The sequence below is a fragment of the Sinohyriopsis cumingii genome, chromosome 14 (genome assembly GCF_028554795.1).
Source record: "Sinohyriopsis cumingii isolate HCF-2022 chromosome 14, ASM2855479v2, whole genome shotgun sequence".
Taxonomy (NCBI): domain Eukaryota; kingdom Metazoa; phylum Mollusca; class Bivalvia; order Unionida; family Unionidae; genus Sinohyriopsis; species Sinohyriopsis cumingii.
The window spans coordinates 103275928-103292239 of NC_142974.1; the positions used below are offsets into that span (position 1 = coordinate 103275928).

The window sequence follows — 16312 nt, forward strand, 5'->3', positions numbered from 1 at the left end:
TCATATAAATATACCCTGTCAGAATAGTACCATTTTAATATGGTCCAACTAGACCATCATATCAATATACTGAATGTCAGAACAGTACCAGTTTTGATAAGGTCCAACTTGACCATGATATCAATATACTGTATGTCAGAACAGTACCATTTTTAATAAGGTCCAATAAGACCATCATATCAATATACTGTATGTCAGAACAGTACCATTTTTAATAAGGTCCAATAAGACCATCATATCAATATACTGTATGTCAGAACAGTGCCATTTTAATAAGGTCCAAATAGACCATCATATCAATAGACTCTATGTCAGAACAGTACCATTTTTAATAAGGTCCAATCAGACCATCACATCAATATACTGTATGTCAGAACAGTACCATTTTTAATAAGGTCCAAATCAGACCATCATATCAATATATGTGTAAAGGTTCATAGCAATGCTCCCTGTACTTTTGGAGAAGTAATGATAACAATCCTGTGATAATGGACAAACAAATAACCAACAACACATCATTACATACGCTCTTCATGTCTATGATGAGACGAGTTGAAAATGCATGGTTTTTTTGCATTGGCATGCACTTTCTGTTATTCTAGTTGCATATGAGCTGTCCAAGTGGTGGGGACATGATGCTTATTAAGGTATAAACATGTATCACTTCAACCATGCTATACTCTATCTTTCTAGAATGCAACTTAGGGAGTCCTGACTACATTTTTAACTTTGATGCTGTTTTGTTAGAAAAGGATGCATATTTATTTCACCACTATATAACTTCAAAAACTTGCATGGTTCGAATTAATCACTCATGAAAAAGTTTGCCTGCTTCCTCTAAGTATTGTAAGACTTGTGTAAATCAGGAGTCCAGGCAAAGAAACAACTGTCCTATTCCTGACTCTCATACAATTGCAGCTTCATTCATGCATTCCAGAAGTATCCAACTATTGATGGAATAAGGTAATAACTGGTGAAGTCTTAAAACTTTCAGGAGTTAGTGACAAACTTAAATACCTGTGCAATCTGATCAATGTGTGTTCCCACTAAAATGACTGGTGGAGGGATGACTTTATAAGACGAGATATAGGAATTTCCAGAATTCAAGTCTTCTATGTCAGGTGGTGCACATGAATGAACGGAATTCATCCAAATATCAACTAGGTCTGAAAAAGTCCAAAGACAATACATTATTAATCCTGTAAATAAAATCATAATGAAGTACATGTACTTATTGACAAGACATTTTATAGCCAATACTAACGTTCAGTCCATCACACAATGCTCTATATGTCAAACCTCAACGCCAATTAAGAACAAAATGTACTTGCAGCAGTAACTGATTTGTATCCCCATCCTTCAAGCCCTAATTCTAAAATTGACCAAATAAAACATCACCCATCGACTTTACTGGAAAAAACATTTAAATCAGATGTTACCTATTTCTGAAGTAGTAAATCAGCTTGCTGTTAATTAAATTATTAAAACAGTGGAGTATAATAAAATACTCTCGTTGGGTGAAATTTTATCTTATAATTATTTCTGAAAGTAAAAATGATATTCATAAATCATTAGTTTGAGAGGAAACCAGTTAATCGTAGATAGATAATACTAACACTAAAGCAGCAGCAAGTCTGGAACAAAATAGAAATGACACATTTATTGATTTGGTAGAAACAGCTCAGAACTCACCATGAACTTTGCACTTCATTATCCCCTTACTGTCAAAATAACACTCATCTTCTACAAGATCACTGACGTCTTTACTGGCATCTGAAACCAAGAGATATATGGCACGTCTTGTAAGGAACAACTGGTGTGTTGTGTAAAAGGTATACTGCCCTGCAAAGTCCAACATTGTCAAATGTGCATGTTTGATCACATCTTGTTTTGCTCGATCGGGATTTTCTTGCAACAATTTTAACATTTCCCTTAATGGATCTGTCTTATCACTTTCAGTGGCAATTTTGTCTCCAGGCTCTGATTCAGACATTGTGTTTGTTTCAGATTGAGTGAGATTCCTTTCAACAACAGTGGAAGGGGATGTAGATGACAGATTTTGGCCAAAGGTCTGCTGTTGAGAACGGTGATGTAGTACTTCTGTATTTTTGTCATCAGCAAGATGGCTCATAGGATTGACATTAGTTCTCTCCCTTCGATTAGAGTTTGCATCTTGTTTCACATCAAATACTCTTTTCCCTGTTTGGTAATTCTCATTTAGGACCTTGACAAGGCGCTGCAGTTTATGATCCTGTTCTGAATCTGAAAACAGAAGGAACACTGAATACAGCTAAATTCTGCTTTGCATCTGTCAATCAAGCTCTAATGAAATTTTACAGCACAATGATTCATGGGGAATCTAATGATAACACCCACTCCAATTAGTTGGAGAGCGTGTTATCATTAGTTTTCCCCTGAAATCAAGTGCCTGTGGTTTAAACCTTGTTAGAAACAAAAAAAGTTTATCTTTAAACTTTTGGAGCATCTGTAGAAGCCTGAACAGGCAAAGGGGATGGGTTAACTATGGCTCAAGGACATATTTTATGGGTTCATGTAATACACAGCTTTTGACTCAGATGCAATAGGGTCTAGAACCATGGCTTTTGAAATAAAGACTTGGGCAGCCAGTGTCGACACTGCTTTTGAATACTGACAAGAATTATCATCATATGAGAATGCTAATTTCACACACTGGCTGAGGAAAGGTGTCATTTATTTGCCAGAAAATCCATCTGATTTCCATATGTCACTATCTTACTGTCGCAATTATAGCCAAGCAATTAACAATAGACCAGAACATGACTTTATTGATAACAGTTGTATATTAGCTGAAAATGGTAGAAAAATAAAAGTACAAAGAGATATTTTAATCAATATTTTAGATATACATGAAGAAATGGGTTCAAAAGACATTAGTCACAACTATTCAGAGTTTACGCAGGATATCAGAATGACTTAAATATAATTTCTATCAATTTTAACATAATTACTATGCAAAATGTATGTTTTTTAGCAATTCATTTAATTTGTGCTAACAATTCATTACATATGCATATAGGCATTAGGAACATTGATTAGCATTGGTGACTTCTGGTCTTGTGCCCACTGCATGCATACAAATGTTTAATGTATTGAGTAAATGGTCATCATCGAAGATTTTGACTATTTTACACCCTTTTGTATATTCATTTAACTCGTTAACTCCATGTACCATGTTTACCACTTCAACATTTGCATAAAAGTAGGATAATTTTCAGATTTGGATCATTCAATATCAAATGGGCCAGACTTTGAAAAGTTGGGAAATTGCCCCTTCACAAAAAAGTTTCGAATATAACTGATGATTTTGAAGGTACTAGCTCATCCAAAGCAATTTTGTTTTCTGAAAACTCTTCTTTTTTGCCACAATCTTGGATTCTGATAAATCAATTATAAGGTTTTCGGGGTCACATAGTCCAATTCCCCATTTTAATAGGTCTCTAGGTTATACCCTGGTTGATTTGCCAAAACACTCACAAATTCCATTTTATGGATACTCCACAAATTTTGAAACTTCAAAAACATACCAAGATGACAAGAACCAAGAACCGTTTTTTGATATGTTGGAGGCATTGAAATGAAGTCTAAATCCCCTCAGTTTCAGATTTTTTAGGTCATCTACAGGGTTCCATGACCTTTTGAATCAGAGAGAAATTAACAAGTTTTTGCCCTGGAAACAACTTTGTCACACAATCTAAAGATCTAATGAAGATATTGGTCTCTTATACAGATTAATCATGGTGTATCATCCAATGCCTCACTACATACCCAATATTTTATCACTATCTATCTGCATGTCCAAGCTTGACTGCTGCAAAATCCTATATAGATTGGGATAAGAGTTATATAGCCATATAACATGGCAACCATGCAAGATAGCTGCAAGATTATTTCAGATCCGTAATCTACACAAAATGTTCTGTAGGACAATTGATTTTGAGTTCTCTAACCCAATTAAAAATGTAACATTTACATGTAAATCGACCCCAGCTACATGCTTTTGCAAGTTATCAGTGACACTGAGTTTTCAGATAGCTGTTTCTCAGTCAATTTTTGAGCTACGATTTTTGAATTAACACCCCTGGCCCACGTGACATAGAATGACCCATTTGGTGTAAAATGACACCAGGACACACTAAAATAGCGGGTCTGCTATGCAAATATGAAAAAAAGATCCAATTATCACCCTTTTGAACAAGTGGTGATGGTATAGTAAACAAAAAGCTTCTTTTAGACATTGAAGCATCCAGTTAAATGAAACACTAATAAACAGCTGTGTCTGGTTCCATTTAGAAGTAACCTGCTTCCTACCCCACTTTTAGCTGAAAATAAAAGGAATTTCCAGAGAACAACGAGATGATCATTAATTTATCTTTTGCCATCAATCATACTGAATTGTTGACATTGTTTTCAGAATGTCATAGCGATGCTTGATCTTTAGGAGACAAAACAGATGAAACTATTATTTGCATGAACTCCCAATGTGAATGACACAGTGTTATTAATTTGCGTGAAGTCCCAAGGTGAATGACACAGTGTTATTAATTTGCAGGAAGTCCCAAGGCGAATGAAACAGTGATATTAAATTGCATGTAATCCCAATGTGAATGGCACAGGTTTTTAATTAATTTACATGAAATCCCAATGTGAATGACATGGTGTTATTAATTTGCATCTAATCCCAATGTGAATGACATGGTGTTATTAATTTGCATGAAATCCCAATGTGAATGACATGGTGTTATTAATGTGCATCTAATCCCAATGTAAATAGCACAGTGTTATTAATTTGCATTGTCCCAATGTGAATGACAGTGTTATTAATTTGCATGCAATCCCAATGTGAAAGACATAGTGTTATTAATTTGCATGCAATCCCAGTGTGAAACAGCTTCTTTCTTTCAAGAGATGTAATCTAAATTAATCTCATAAATGCATTCTGACCTTAATTTTTACTCCAAAACTTAAATCAGGAACCCATCAAATTATGTAATACAGTAAAAGTCATTCAGCTGTAACTTCTCATTGTTTACTTCACATCCGACTTTTGACAGTTGTCATACACAGGGCTATCAGGCAATATAAGCATCTGCATGGGATGCAAACCCTTTGAGGAGAGCATGCCACTTTGTGCAGTTTTGCAGTATTTTTTCCACATGGGAGCCACCAAAGTTGACACTCATCCAGGGCACTCTTTCATCCAGCATAAACATGCAGCAGCTCTGGTGATACATCTGCACTAAATGGAGAAATAGCCAGCTGCATACCTGCCAACCCTGATGAGTCAGTCTCGGTAAGGCAGTTGATTTTTTCCGTAAGATTGACCAGTCTTCAGTAAGGTGTAACAAAATATCAAAAACTGCTATTGTAAAGCTGGAAAACGTAATCAAAAGTTTGACGCATCGACAATAAACATTATTTTCAACTGAAAAGTTTGTAAAGTATGCGTAGACTTTATTTACCACTAGTACAGCTGCACAAACTTTAGTTCCAAACCCTATGCAACTCAATGGCTTGTTGCTATCTCTCAACTTGACATAATTCTTGGAAATTCTTTTCCATTTCACATGTAAGTAATCATTTCTCCCGCCATGAGATATACTCAAATTGGCATGTGATGTCTAGAAAACGTAATTGTGTCCTTTCCAGCTTTTATTCACAAGAATCTGAATACTCCTTTTTAATATTCTGTATTGAGTATTGACTCTTTTCTATAAGCTTATTTTCCCTTTCGTTTTAAACATGCATCTCTTTCTGAATGACATTTATAAAAATGCATGTCAACCAGTCCACCTTGTCCACTGATATATTGTAAAGGGTATTAAACGTTTTTTGAATAATACCTAGGATATTCAAGGTGTTTTTAAATAGTCAGTTTAACCAGTGAGGAAAACAAGTGATTTATTTTCATTAAAAATCTAACCCAATGCAAAATACAAAACTGTACAGTGCTTCCTTAGAACCATTTTCAAGATACGCACTATGGCTGTCATATTATCAACATATCAAATGGAACTGTCTACCTAGATAAGATCACCCAACCCAACTCCCATCAACCAGTGTGGCGTCAAACTAAAATAAGTTTGCTTCAATTTCCTGGTCTTCTAAAATAAGGCTAAAAAGATAGGTTTCTTTTTTAAAAGGAAAACTCTCTCGATATATATAATGATTAAAGATATAATGTTCTAAATGCTTCAAGTACTGGGCAAAACTGGCTCAATTATATAAACAAATCAATTTTGGAAATTTGTTGTTTAATTTTGTTTACCCTGGGCAAAAAGATGCAAGGGTTGGCAACACAAAACAGGGACAGTCAGCCGACAAGAAACACACGTTTCTTTTTGCCTAACCAACATGAGTGGACAGGGTTGTTTAAGCAGAAAAAGAGATTGCAGATAAATGTGCTACAGCCTGTCTCCACAATTACAGACTGAAAGCTTAGAATACTGTTAATATTAAGTGCAGAATTAAATTACCAATATCAAAAGTGCAATTGATCATCATATGATTCTGAATTTCTTAAACAAGAATTATATAAAAGTATTTGCAACCCTTGATTATTTCAAAATGACCCAAGTTTTGGAAATAATAGAGTACAACATGAAATATGATGGGCATAACATGAAATATCATGAAGTACATCACATGAAATATAGGTCATGGTGACCTAAGTAACCAAACATTATATCACAGGTTTCTAACAATAATTTTTGATAAAATTAAATGCAACACATTTTTCTTAAAAATTACTAAAAGTGGATCAGGAATTGCAAAGGTAAGTCAAACTTATTAAAGGAGATATTGCTTTAAATCAAATTTGAGCCTGACAGGCCTCAATGGCCTGGGCGGGAAATATAGCAAAATAAAACCCAAAATGTCAAGGTCTCTCAACAGAAGTTTAGGATAATAAGTCTTGGACTTTACTTAAGAAACTCAGGAGTTTCCAGCATATTTCTGAGATTCTCTGGCGTAAACTCTGGAGTTCCTCACTTTCAAAAGAACAGAGGAAAATGAAAAACCACATTCTCATTATTTTGATAATATCAGGATAGCATCCTTTGCAATTTAAAATATCTCGCTAAAAAGTAACATTTGTCAATATACCTATAAATTTTTTAGCCTAACAACATCAAACAAACAAAGAAATCTACAACAATCAAATCATCACTTATAAAGAAGGGTAGTTTTCTCTGTAAGTAAAATAGTTATCTCAATTCCCACCAAAGAAACAAACATTTGGACACGACAATACATAAAAATATAAATTACTATCATCAAATGAATTAAAGGAATGAAAAAGTATACCAAACAGCATACGTTCCAAGAAAACTAATTCAGAATTAAAAATATTATTAGCAGGTAGTATTTAGTGCCTTAGGATTGGACCCTAAGGAATGATGGTGGGGTATCATGTGGACTTCATAGAAAGATAAATTTATCTTGGTACATGTATGGTACCCAATCTTGTCAAGATGAATTCACACAAGCTTTAAGTACTAATAATCCAATATTACTAGACAAATGGAACATTCGCCAAATCTTTCTTGTTTAATTTGTTTGTTATCATATATGTCATTTTTATCAAAGGTCAGTTTATCAGAAAAAATGGAAACAGATTTACCTGTCTCAAATTTACAACTTTTAAGTATCCTGAAAGAAATGAAGCTATCTAAACACTTTCTTCAATATTAGTACATTTTTATTCATTTAGTTGAAAAAAGAATTACTTCAACTTAATCCAATTATGGTATTCACAGCTTCTAACAGCATTCTAGTGAGCTAGAACAGAAAGAAATGTTGGACAACTGAACTTGAAAACACATACATCTGTTAGAATGAGAATTTGAATTTAGTAGAAACGACGACATCAGAGTAAGTCAAGTCTGACTAATACAACATGAATTTTAATGTTGTGAAAAACTTTCAATATGTGCTGCCAAGTGAGATATTCCTGGAAATTTAGCCTATCTTTCTCCTATCAGATGTGAAAATATGAGCAGAAATGGTCTGCTCTTTTCCACTTCTTTCAGTTACAATAATTATTTTCTCCAGCATTAAAATGTATCTCTTTTTAGTTGCAGGTTCTTCCATTGTTATCAAGGTACTAGGTGTTAACATTATTATTGCTCCGTTGTAATACTGACAAAGCCCAAACAATACGGATTAGCTCTAAAGACAAAACAATCCCCCCAAATCTGTGTTGATACCGATGGATGATAAAGACAAAACAATATTCGCAACCATGATCATAATTTCAGCACTACAATGGCAATTCACGACATGTACATTAGCCTGGTTTATAGACTGTACCATCTGTCACTACATGTATATACAAACCAGAAGCTAGACACGTTTATGTGTTCTTTTTATATTTGTTTTTTATCAGAACAATCTTTACTATTCAAGCAGCCTTTGTTACAAATGGTTACTTAATGGTCACTGGTGTCTGTCTCTGTTCGCATTATATGGCAGTCAGATAAATCAACCCCCCCCAAATCTGTGTTGATACTGATGGATGATATGTGGGTTTGGTGTCATTTGTTCATTAAAAAGTGCAATTTTGCTGCATGCAAATCATTGCCGAACAATCCTGCACACAATTTAATCACATACTGGTTACTGGTAACAGCCATATCTAGCGTGAAATTTAAATGACCTCACGACAGATGGATGTACTATTCTACGTGAATTTACAAGTCACCAAACATAGAACTTGCTTCAGAAATATAATGTACATGTCACCAAAAGAACCCTTCAGCCGACAGTAGTTCCACAGTCACAAGAAATACAGGCAAGTGTATACAATGTACAACGATGTGTGCAGACAAAAGTGGCTGCAAATAATTGCAGCTTTCAATGAATATGTGATATTAGCCCCTGACCCGAAAATCAACATCATCACAGGTGAGGAGCTGATTTATTGGCATAGGACACTGGGTCCTACTCGTACATACAGGCAGTAGCTATGAAAAGGCCTGGAACCAGACTAAGTGCTGGAATAAGCTGCATGTACTTTAGTCTTGTTTACAATGAAAGAATAAAACACAATAAGCACTCACAAAATTTCAGCTATCAATATCCAGCCTACTTTTTTAGAATGCTATAAGCAGTCATTGTTACAGAGACTAAATAAAGGTTGGTGGAGTTCATCCCCATTTTTCCGATGTGGTCGTTGATATCAGTGTCGAAATGCATATTTTGCCAAGCCATCAGGGCCACTGGTTGCATTCAGCAGGTGGTTCACCACAACAGTGTTTATATAATAAAACTGATCCACAGATTACGATTGTGGTCGGAAATGACAGATGGTCGCTTATGTTTTACTGTACTATAAACGTTGAGGACTCGCAACATGTTTGGGGAGTCTAGATTTGATGGCAGATGTAATATCTGACTTATGTTTAAATAAATCTATTCCAGAATAAAATAATATTATTTGAACTTTAAGCTGACCAAAGCCTCACATACATTTCTTTATAGCCAGTAGGACTAGTAGAGTCAGAAATTTACTTGTCCTCCTGAATCTTCACTAATCCTTCCCACAAAGCAATGACAGATACATCTCAAAATTAAATAGCCATTGGACTATTTAAATTGTAGAAATTAATAGACAGAAAATATACCAGCTAGTGGACTGCTGTTTAATTTGAGCCATAGTTTCGAACGATAAACCACTTCGGTGATTTAAGTGGATACAAGAGGTCCTAGATTCAAACAGCCAGAGTCATAATAAAGACTATAAAAACCATACTGTACAAGCATCTGCCTCACTTGGCATTAAGCATTAAGAGGTTAGTGTCAGGACTGATCAGCCTGGTGTCATGATAAAGTGACTGGGTGGGATATGATTCTACATGTCTGCAGCACGATGCCCCAATGCTAGACATTGAAACAAACTGCCAAGCTATATTAAACTTCCAAATCATGAAAACAAACAATAATGATAAGCCAAACAAACACACCCCATGTGGACACACAAATCAGCAGGTGCAATCCTTCTAATCTGACACCACCCCAGGCCCTCCTACCAAGACTGCCAGGTTAATGGCTTATATGGTGTTAGTACAGATCCCACTCGCCATGTAGCTATGTTACAAAGCAGGTTAGCATGCAACAGAGGGTGACTAAAAGCCAAAAGGTGCATACAGGATGCAAGCAGCACTTACATTTATGCAAATACATGTAGAAGATAAAAGCATATTCAAAAAGTACAATACACACAGAACAGGTCATGTCATAATTATAATGTGCATGATACTGACATCATGATCATCACAGTTAACCGCCACCAATTTTGCCTCCTAACTCTTACCAAAATTATCTAAGCCATCAATTTTGTTTACTTTTTCTCACTTCAAAAGCAGGAGTAAGTTTTCAAACTAATTTAGAGCTGAAACTTATTTAAAAAACATCTTGCACCCACCCACCCCCCAAAACCAAATGGCTTGTCCCTTACACTATCATTCATATTTTAGTGTCATAGACATGGAACCCGACTACTTAGCACAAGAATACCATTCAGATATTTTACAAAACAATGGAACGTACTTGTCATTGGAAAACATTGTCAAAGAATTTATCTATTACTGAATTTTGTAAAATATAATTCACCCCATTAACCCCATACCTATCAATATTAGATGACCATCCCTAAGACAAGTGTAGGCAGACCAGCAGCTAGGTCAACCCCTGAATTTGACAGTAGAGAAAACCAGTATTCCATAAGATGTTATTAGATTTTCTGAGTGAAGAAAAATAAAAGCTGCTAAAGATATTTATAAAAAATGAACCTTATGATTTATATGAAACAATTTTATTTGTACAGAAGCCAATCAAATCTGAAAGAGATTCATGAAACTTAAATTCAAAATGTAATGCAAGTGTTTTTTATGGGGGGGGGGGTGTTCACTCACTTAAATTGTAAAATGTAGTCAACACATTAACCCCTGGAGGTTTTTGTCATATCTGCCTAAAATTCAAGAAGGAAACATATTTTGAAAGCTATATCTAAATATATCCTAATACATCAACTTCCAGGTGATTTTCCAATAACCAAATGCCTAGTTGTGTTAGAAACATCGCTTTTCATTGGTTATTTGGCTCGTGCATGAGCAGAAGGGTAAAAGTTGGGCCCATTATTTTTATATCAAAACCACTCTTTTTTTCAAATGCCCATCTTATCCTACTTTTTGCAAAGGTTCATCTGATCTGAGGGTCCTGGGGCTAATGGTTGCCAGCCAAAAACACATTGTACACTTTTAAAAACAGAATAATCTAAACTAATCACTTGAAAAACAAACAAACTTGCCAAAAATTTTAAATTTGACTTCAACAATTTCACAATGTTTATAGTCACATGAATTTGTTATCCAATTCTTTTGATGCTGAAGTTATTTCATGTACATGTCAGTGTTCACATCATAATTAAGTCAAAGTAATTTGTCTATTTCTGCCGCAAGTATGTTATACTTCTATCTTTTCCTAACATATCTGTAAATTAAACACCCAAGTACATCAACTATATACAAATAATCCCATACATTCACTTGTCTTTTTCTCCAATGGACAGAGTCTGTTGATATGCCAGTTGAGCTTTTTTTGTGGCTTTGACAAAGATTTCTTTAGCCTTCCTTTTTGTCACCACTGACTTTTTGGGCTCAATGTGCAATAGTTTCTTTTCCTTCCCAATGAAAGCCTTTTTCCTTTCAAGCTGGTGCTTGTATTGGCAACATGCAGTGTGCATATTCTGACAGAGGGCTACATCTGTTCTCTCATGCAAGAAATCTTTCTTCTGATAGTAATTAAATGAACTTTTTCTGGATGCCATCTGAGCTTCAATTTTTACAACTGCAGCTTCTTTTGTAGGTGCTGTTTCAAACTCTTCCAACTGCGTAATTCAGATCTTTCTTGCAGAGGTCACAAAATGCCAGTCCTCTAGCATTCAGTTTTCTTATTAACTGACCAATTATATTACCGTCAACTTTTCGCTCCAGCCATTCCCATTTCCATATGGTTTATAAACCGTTATCTAAACTTTTCATGTCATGGTCTCTCTCAACATCTCGGAACACGATATTTTGCAAGCATGCTTCTTCTTTCTATTACCATCAGTTTCCATTACATGACGATTCTCTGGACAAATTTAAACCTGCGACCAATCAGAATACTTTTTACGATAATCATGTGCTCACTAAGATATGGAATAAATAATTTACAAGGGTCGCTTTGGAATGGGACCGGAAAGACCATTTTAAAAAAACTGGATTAGAGATGATATAAAAAATGGACCATATCAAGCAAAATCTGATTCAGGTTGGGAGAAAAGCAGAATTCCACTTTAAAATGGAACAAAATCATGCCTGCCATAAACAGACAGATTCCAGAGTTCAACTACCTTTCAATTGTATGCATCTTGGCAAAAACAGCAAGATTATAATATTCATTTGATAATGGAGCTTTGTTTAGTTACTACGTTATTTCATTTATTATCCAGAGCTCTTGGTTGTGTTCCTGCTTCCATGGACATTCACTATTCACTATATTTTGATCAACAGTTTCCTACATTATGAACTCTATAAAAAGCTCTCAACTTGATGAAATATCACTTGTATTTTTCTTTTAACATTATGCAGAGCACTTGGCTATCTATAGACATCCATTATCTAATGATGCAATAATTTAACATAAAAGTGAAGAAAAATCAGATCTATGTATCTGGAAGGAATTTAGTATAAACATTCAAGCTCATGCTTCTGTAAGAAGCAAATAAGATTCATACCAAACAAAACTGTAATAGGCAGAATGTCCCATAATTTGGCAGAAGGGGCCCTTTTCTTGGAAATCTGCACAAAACACAGATGAACATGGCATAAAATCAAAGGATGTTCCTTTACAAAGTTGGTTGTACTATGTCAAAGAGGGAAAAGTTGTGTAAGACCATCACCAACTGCAACACAATTATGTTTTTAGTTGGATGACTGTCCCTGTTTCTCATTGCTGACCCTAGCACTTTTTCCCCCATTCAAGATAAAAACAAAAAAAACAATTACATTAAAATTATACAACAATTAAAAAACAGACCTGAATGCCCTAATTTTAATGCCAGAGGACATATTTTTTTGCTAATAGTTGATGCAAGATTTCATAGTTCCAAATGAAGAATCCACATCAGGATATTTGCATGGCCATGTGAAAACTCTTTCCCCCTACCCTCTGCAATAGGCCATGTGATTTTAAAGTTCTGCCTTTACATCTGCAAACACATGCCAATGCCAAGGTGTTATAACACATAATCTTTAAAGATGTTAATAAAATCTAAATAGAATTATGATGCAAATTTTCAGAGACAAAGTTTACATCATAGGAGAAATCTAAGTATATGAGATAACAAGAGAAAATGTACATTATTTTGAATGCCAGGTAGTAAAAATTATTATAATTTTTAGATGTCAAGGCAGCTTACATTAGTCTGATATTTAACCTTTCCAATTTGAAATCATTACATGTCTTGACTTAAATATGGGTCATCCACAAAAACTGCTCAATACAACAAGTAACATATTTCATAGAAAATATTTCATTCAGTTTAAATGACCTAGACCTTTGAATAATTGACCCCCAAATCATTAATTGCCTTTCTTAGATCAAATGCAGGTCATCCACAAACGTTGGTCATGGTTTACAGTACATGACTTGGTAAATTCTGTTGAAAATGGACCGTCTTCCTTGGATAAACTCTCCCAGTGACCTTCAACTTTTTAACCCTTTACCTCATACAAGCACCTTAGGACGCCTCCGCTTCATTTGCACTGAAGCGCCTTTGGACACCTCTACCCGATTTGCATACAAACGCCTTTTGAGGCCTCTACACCATTGTCATGGAAGCGCCTTTTGATGCCTGCGGTAAACATCAACCATTTTTAGCAGGTTTTTGTAGTGCCACCTTCAGGAAAAAAACTATTAGATACTACATACAATGGTGTCAATGACCATTACATCAGATCACATGGTGACTGTTTATGGTCTGGTCGACATCTGCTATTTTAAGTAACTGGGTTGTATTCTCCACTCTCCAAAATGGAGGTCACAGATTTCATTCAGTACATACTAAAGCATTTACGATTAGAATCACAACTATGAAAGCTTCAATAACTTGGGTAAAGGCTCCGATATTGACGTAGGCATCAATTAGCTGTCATAAATTATCAAATTCAGATGATTTAGTGATGTATACGCAAACAAATAACTTGTAAATTTCAAGAAAGAGAAATGGCAGTTACAGTTGATCACGCAACTTCACTGACTTCATGGTGAACAAGTTCTCTCAAGATTTTAAAGCACATAAAAAATTATTCCATGAAAAATAATTATACAACTATAACAATTGGAATTTGCTCTTAAATCTTTCCATACATAATATATGTGTATGAAAAATGTAAAACAGTTAAAATTGCAGTTAAATGTAACTTACACTACACTGCTTAACAGTTAACAGGAAGGACTATGTGTATGGAGTCAAATAGGTAACAGGTGTTCTATTTATAGCGCACTGCGCTGGGTGACTTTGCTACATGTTATATCGAAGGGCTAAAATGCCATACACTCTGTGAAGTAAAGGGTTAATGCCATAATTAATGCATTTCGTTGTCTCAGATGCAAGCCATTTTCATCGTTTAGTCAAGACATGCAGTACATAATTTAAACGGTTAGAGGGAAATCATTTTACTGTTGTCCATGTGCTCTTGATCTTCAAACCCAAAAAGAAAATTTTTCTATGTCTCATACGCATCCATCCACAGAGTATAGTCAACATATTTGATAAAGAAGTTAAGAAACACACAATATGTTTAGCATTATGCATATATCTGTGCTTAAAACAGAATACGTAAATTGATAAAGAGAACAGTTCTCTTTATATATCATCCTGACAAAATAATTATAAGAAAATAATTAATAAATCTTCTGCATGTTGTCTTTTTTATTCTTATTGGTAAAGATAACTGATCCCATGTAGCATCAAAATCTGGATGATATGAAATTTTAACTAATTTTTCAGACCAGTAAGGTTACAAGTTTCTTACAGAAACTATATTTAGCTCTACTGCTAATTGGCCAATTGTTTTAATGGGATGGCCTATTGTCCATTCTTTTGTCTGTACAAGTTTGTTACCAATCCTTTCCTTAAATACTTGTCTCATTGACATGAAGCTTTAAACATGACATTCATCCCATGATCCAGTTGGGTAAAAATGAAAATGGTACCACTCGGATATCCAATATAGTCACCAAAAGCAGCCATCTTAAAATCTTTTTACTATTCATCTTCCTATATAGATGGTGCCATCAACATAGGTTTTCACTTTCGATCTTATAATGCCTAGATGGACCTAAATTCGTACTGATCTAACGTCTAGTGTGGTCACCATTGTGGCCATCTTGAAAATCTGTAATCGTTATCTGTGTGGAACGTTTCAGTCCCTAGTCCCTGTGACCTTTAATTGATTGCTGTATCTTTTCATCCTCAAACCCATACAGGTAGGTCTCTTGTTTGTCCCAAATGCTTTCTACTTAAAAATGTTTGGTAACTTATGATGCTGGAAAACATACCGTGATGAAGCGAAATAGACATATGAACACGAGACAGATTTAACAGTATAACACAATACATTGTACCTCATGGCTAATGCATAAAAACAGTGAGGTAAATGTTTTATGATTATATATGTCAATATACCTTTCTTTCGCCTTGTCCATTGACGGGTCAATAAAGAAACATCACAGCAATTGACATAGACATCTATGCCCTCTGTACTATGTCTCTCAGAAATGTTCACCTCCTCCCCAAGAAGCCGCTTTACCAGGGTTGTCTTGCCTACACCCATGTGCCCGACAACCATGATTCATATGCTGTATACGGTCTCCTTTCCATCTTTTAGAGCCTCTTCAAAGAGTTGGATGGATCTGTCATCCATTTTCAAAATTTCTGTTGGAATAACTGTGCACAAAATGGATTATATATATATATATCACCACTGATGCTGATTTTAAAAGCTTAAAAAGTTGGAGAGTTTAATCTGAGTTATATCATTATTCATGTTAATCGACGACTGTGACATGTACAAATCATTGGCCAATACAATTCACCATGCACAAATTAACGGTGGTCAGTTAGGTGCATAAATATAATGAAATAAATAAAGCACAACTTTTAAATTTCCAATCTGACTCGGAGATCACCACTCCGGTAGCCTAGTGGTTAAAGCATCCACCCGAG

General features: G+C 34.9%; 1 protein-coding gene across 1 annotated transcript in view; it reads right to left on the minus strand.

The window, feature by feature from the left end:
• The window catches only part of LOC149784523 (uncharacterized), an 89490-nt gene extending 73465 nt beyond the window's left edge, over nt 1-16025 (minus strand). Inside the window, exons 1-3 of the mRNA XM_089933002.1 lie at nt 15773-16025; nt 1693-2262; nt 1018-1166 (exon numbers count right to left, since the gene is read on the minus strand). Coding sequence (XP_089789128.1) covers nt 1018-1166; nt 1693-2262; nt 15773-15935 — 882 coding nt within the window. The 5' untranslated portion in view covers nt 15936-16025. The remainder of the gene's footprint in view (nt 1-1017; nt 1167-1692; nt 2263-15772) is intronic.
• Nucleotides 16026-16312: the final 287 nt, after the last annotated feature.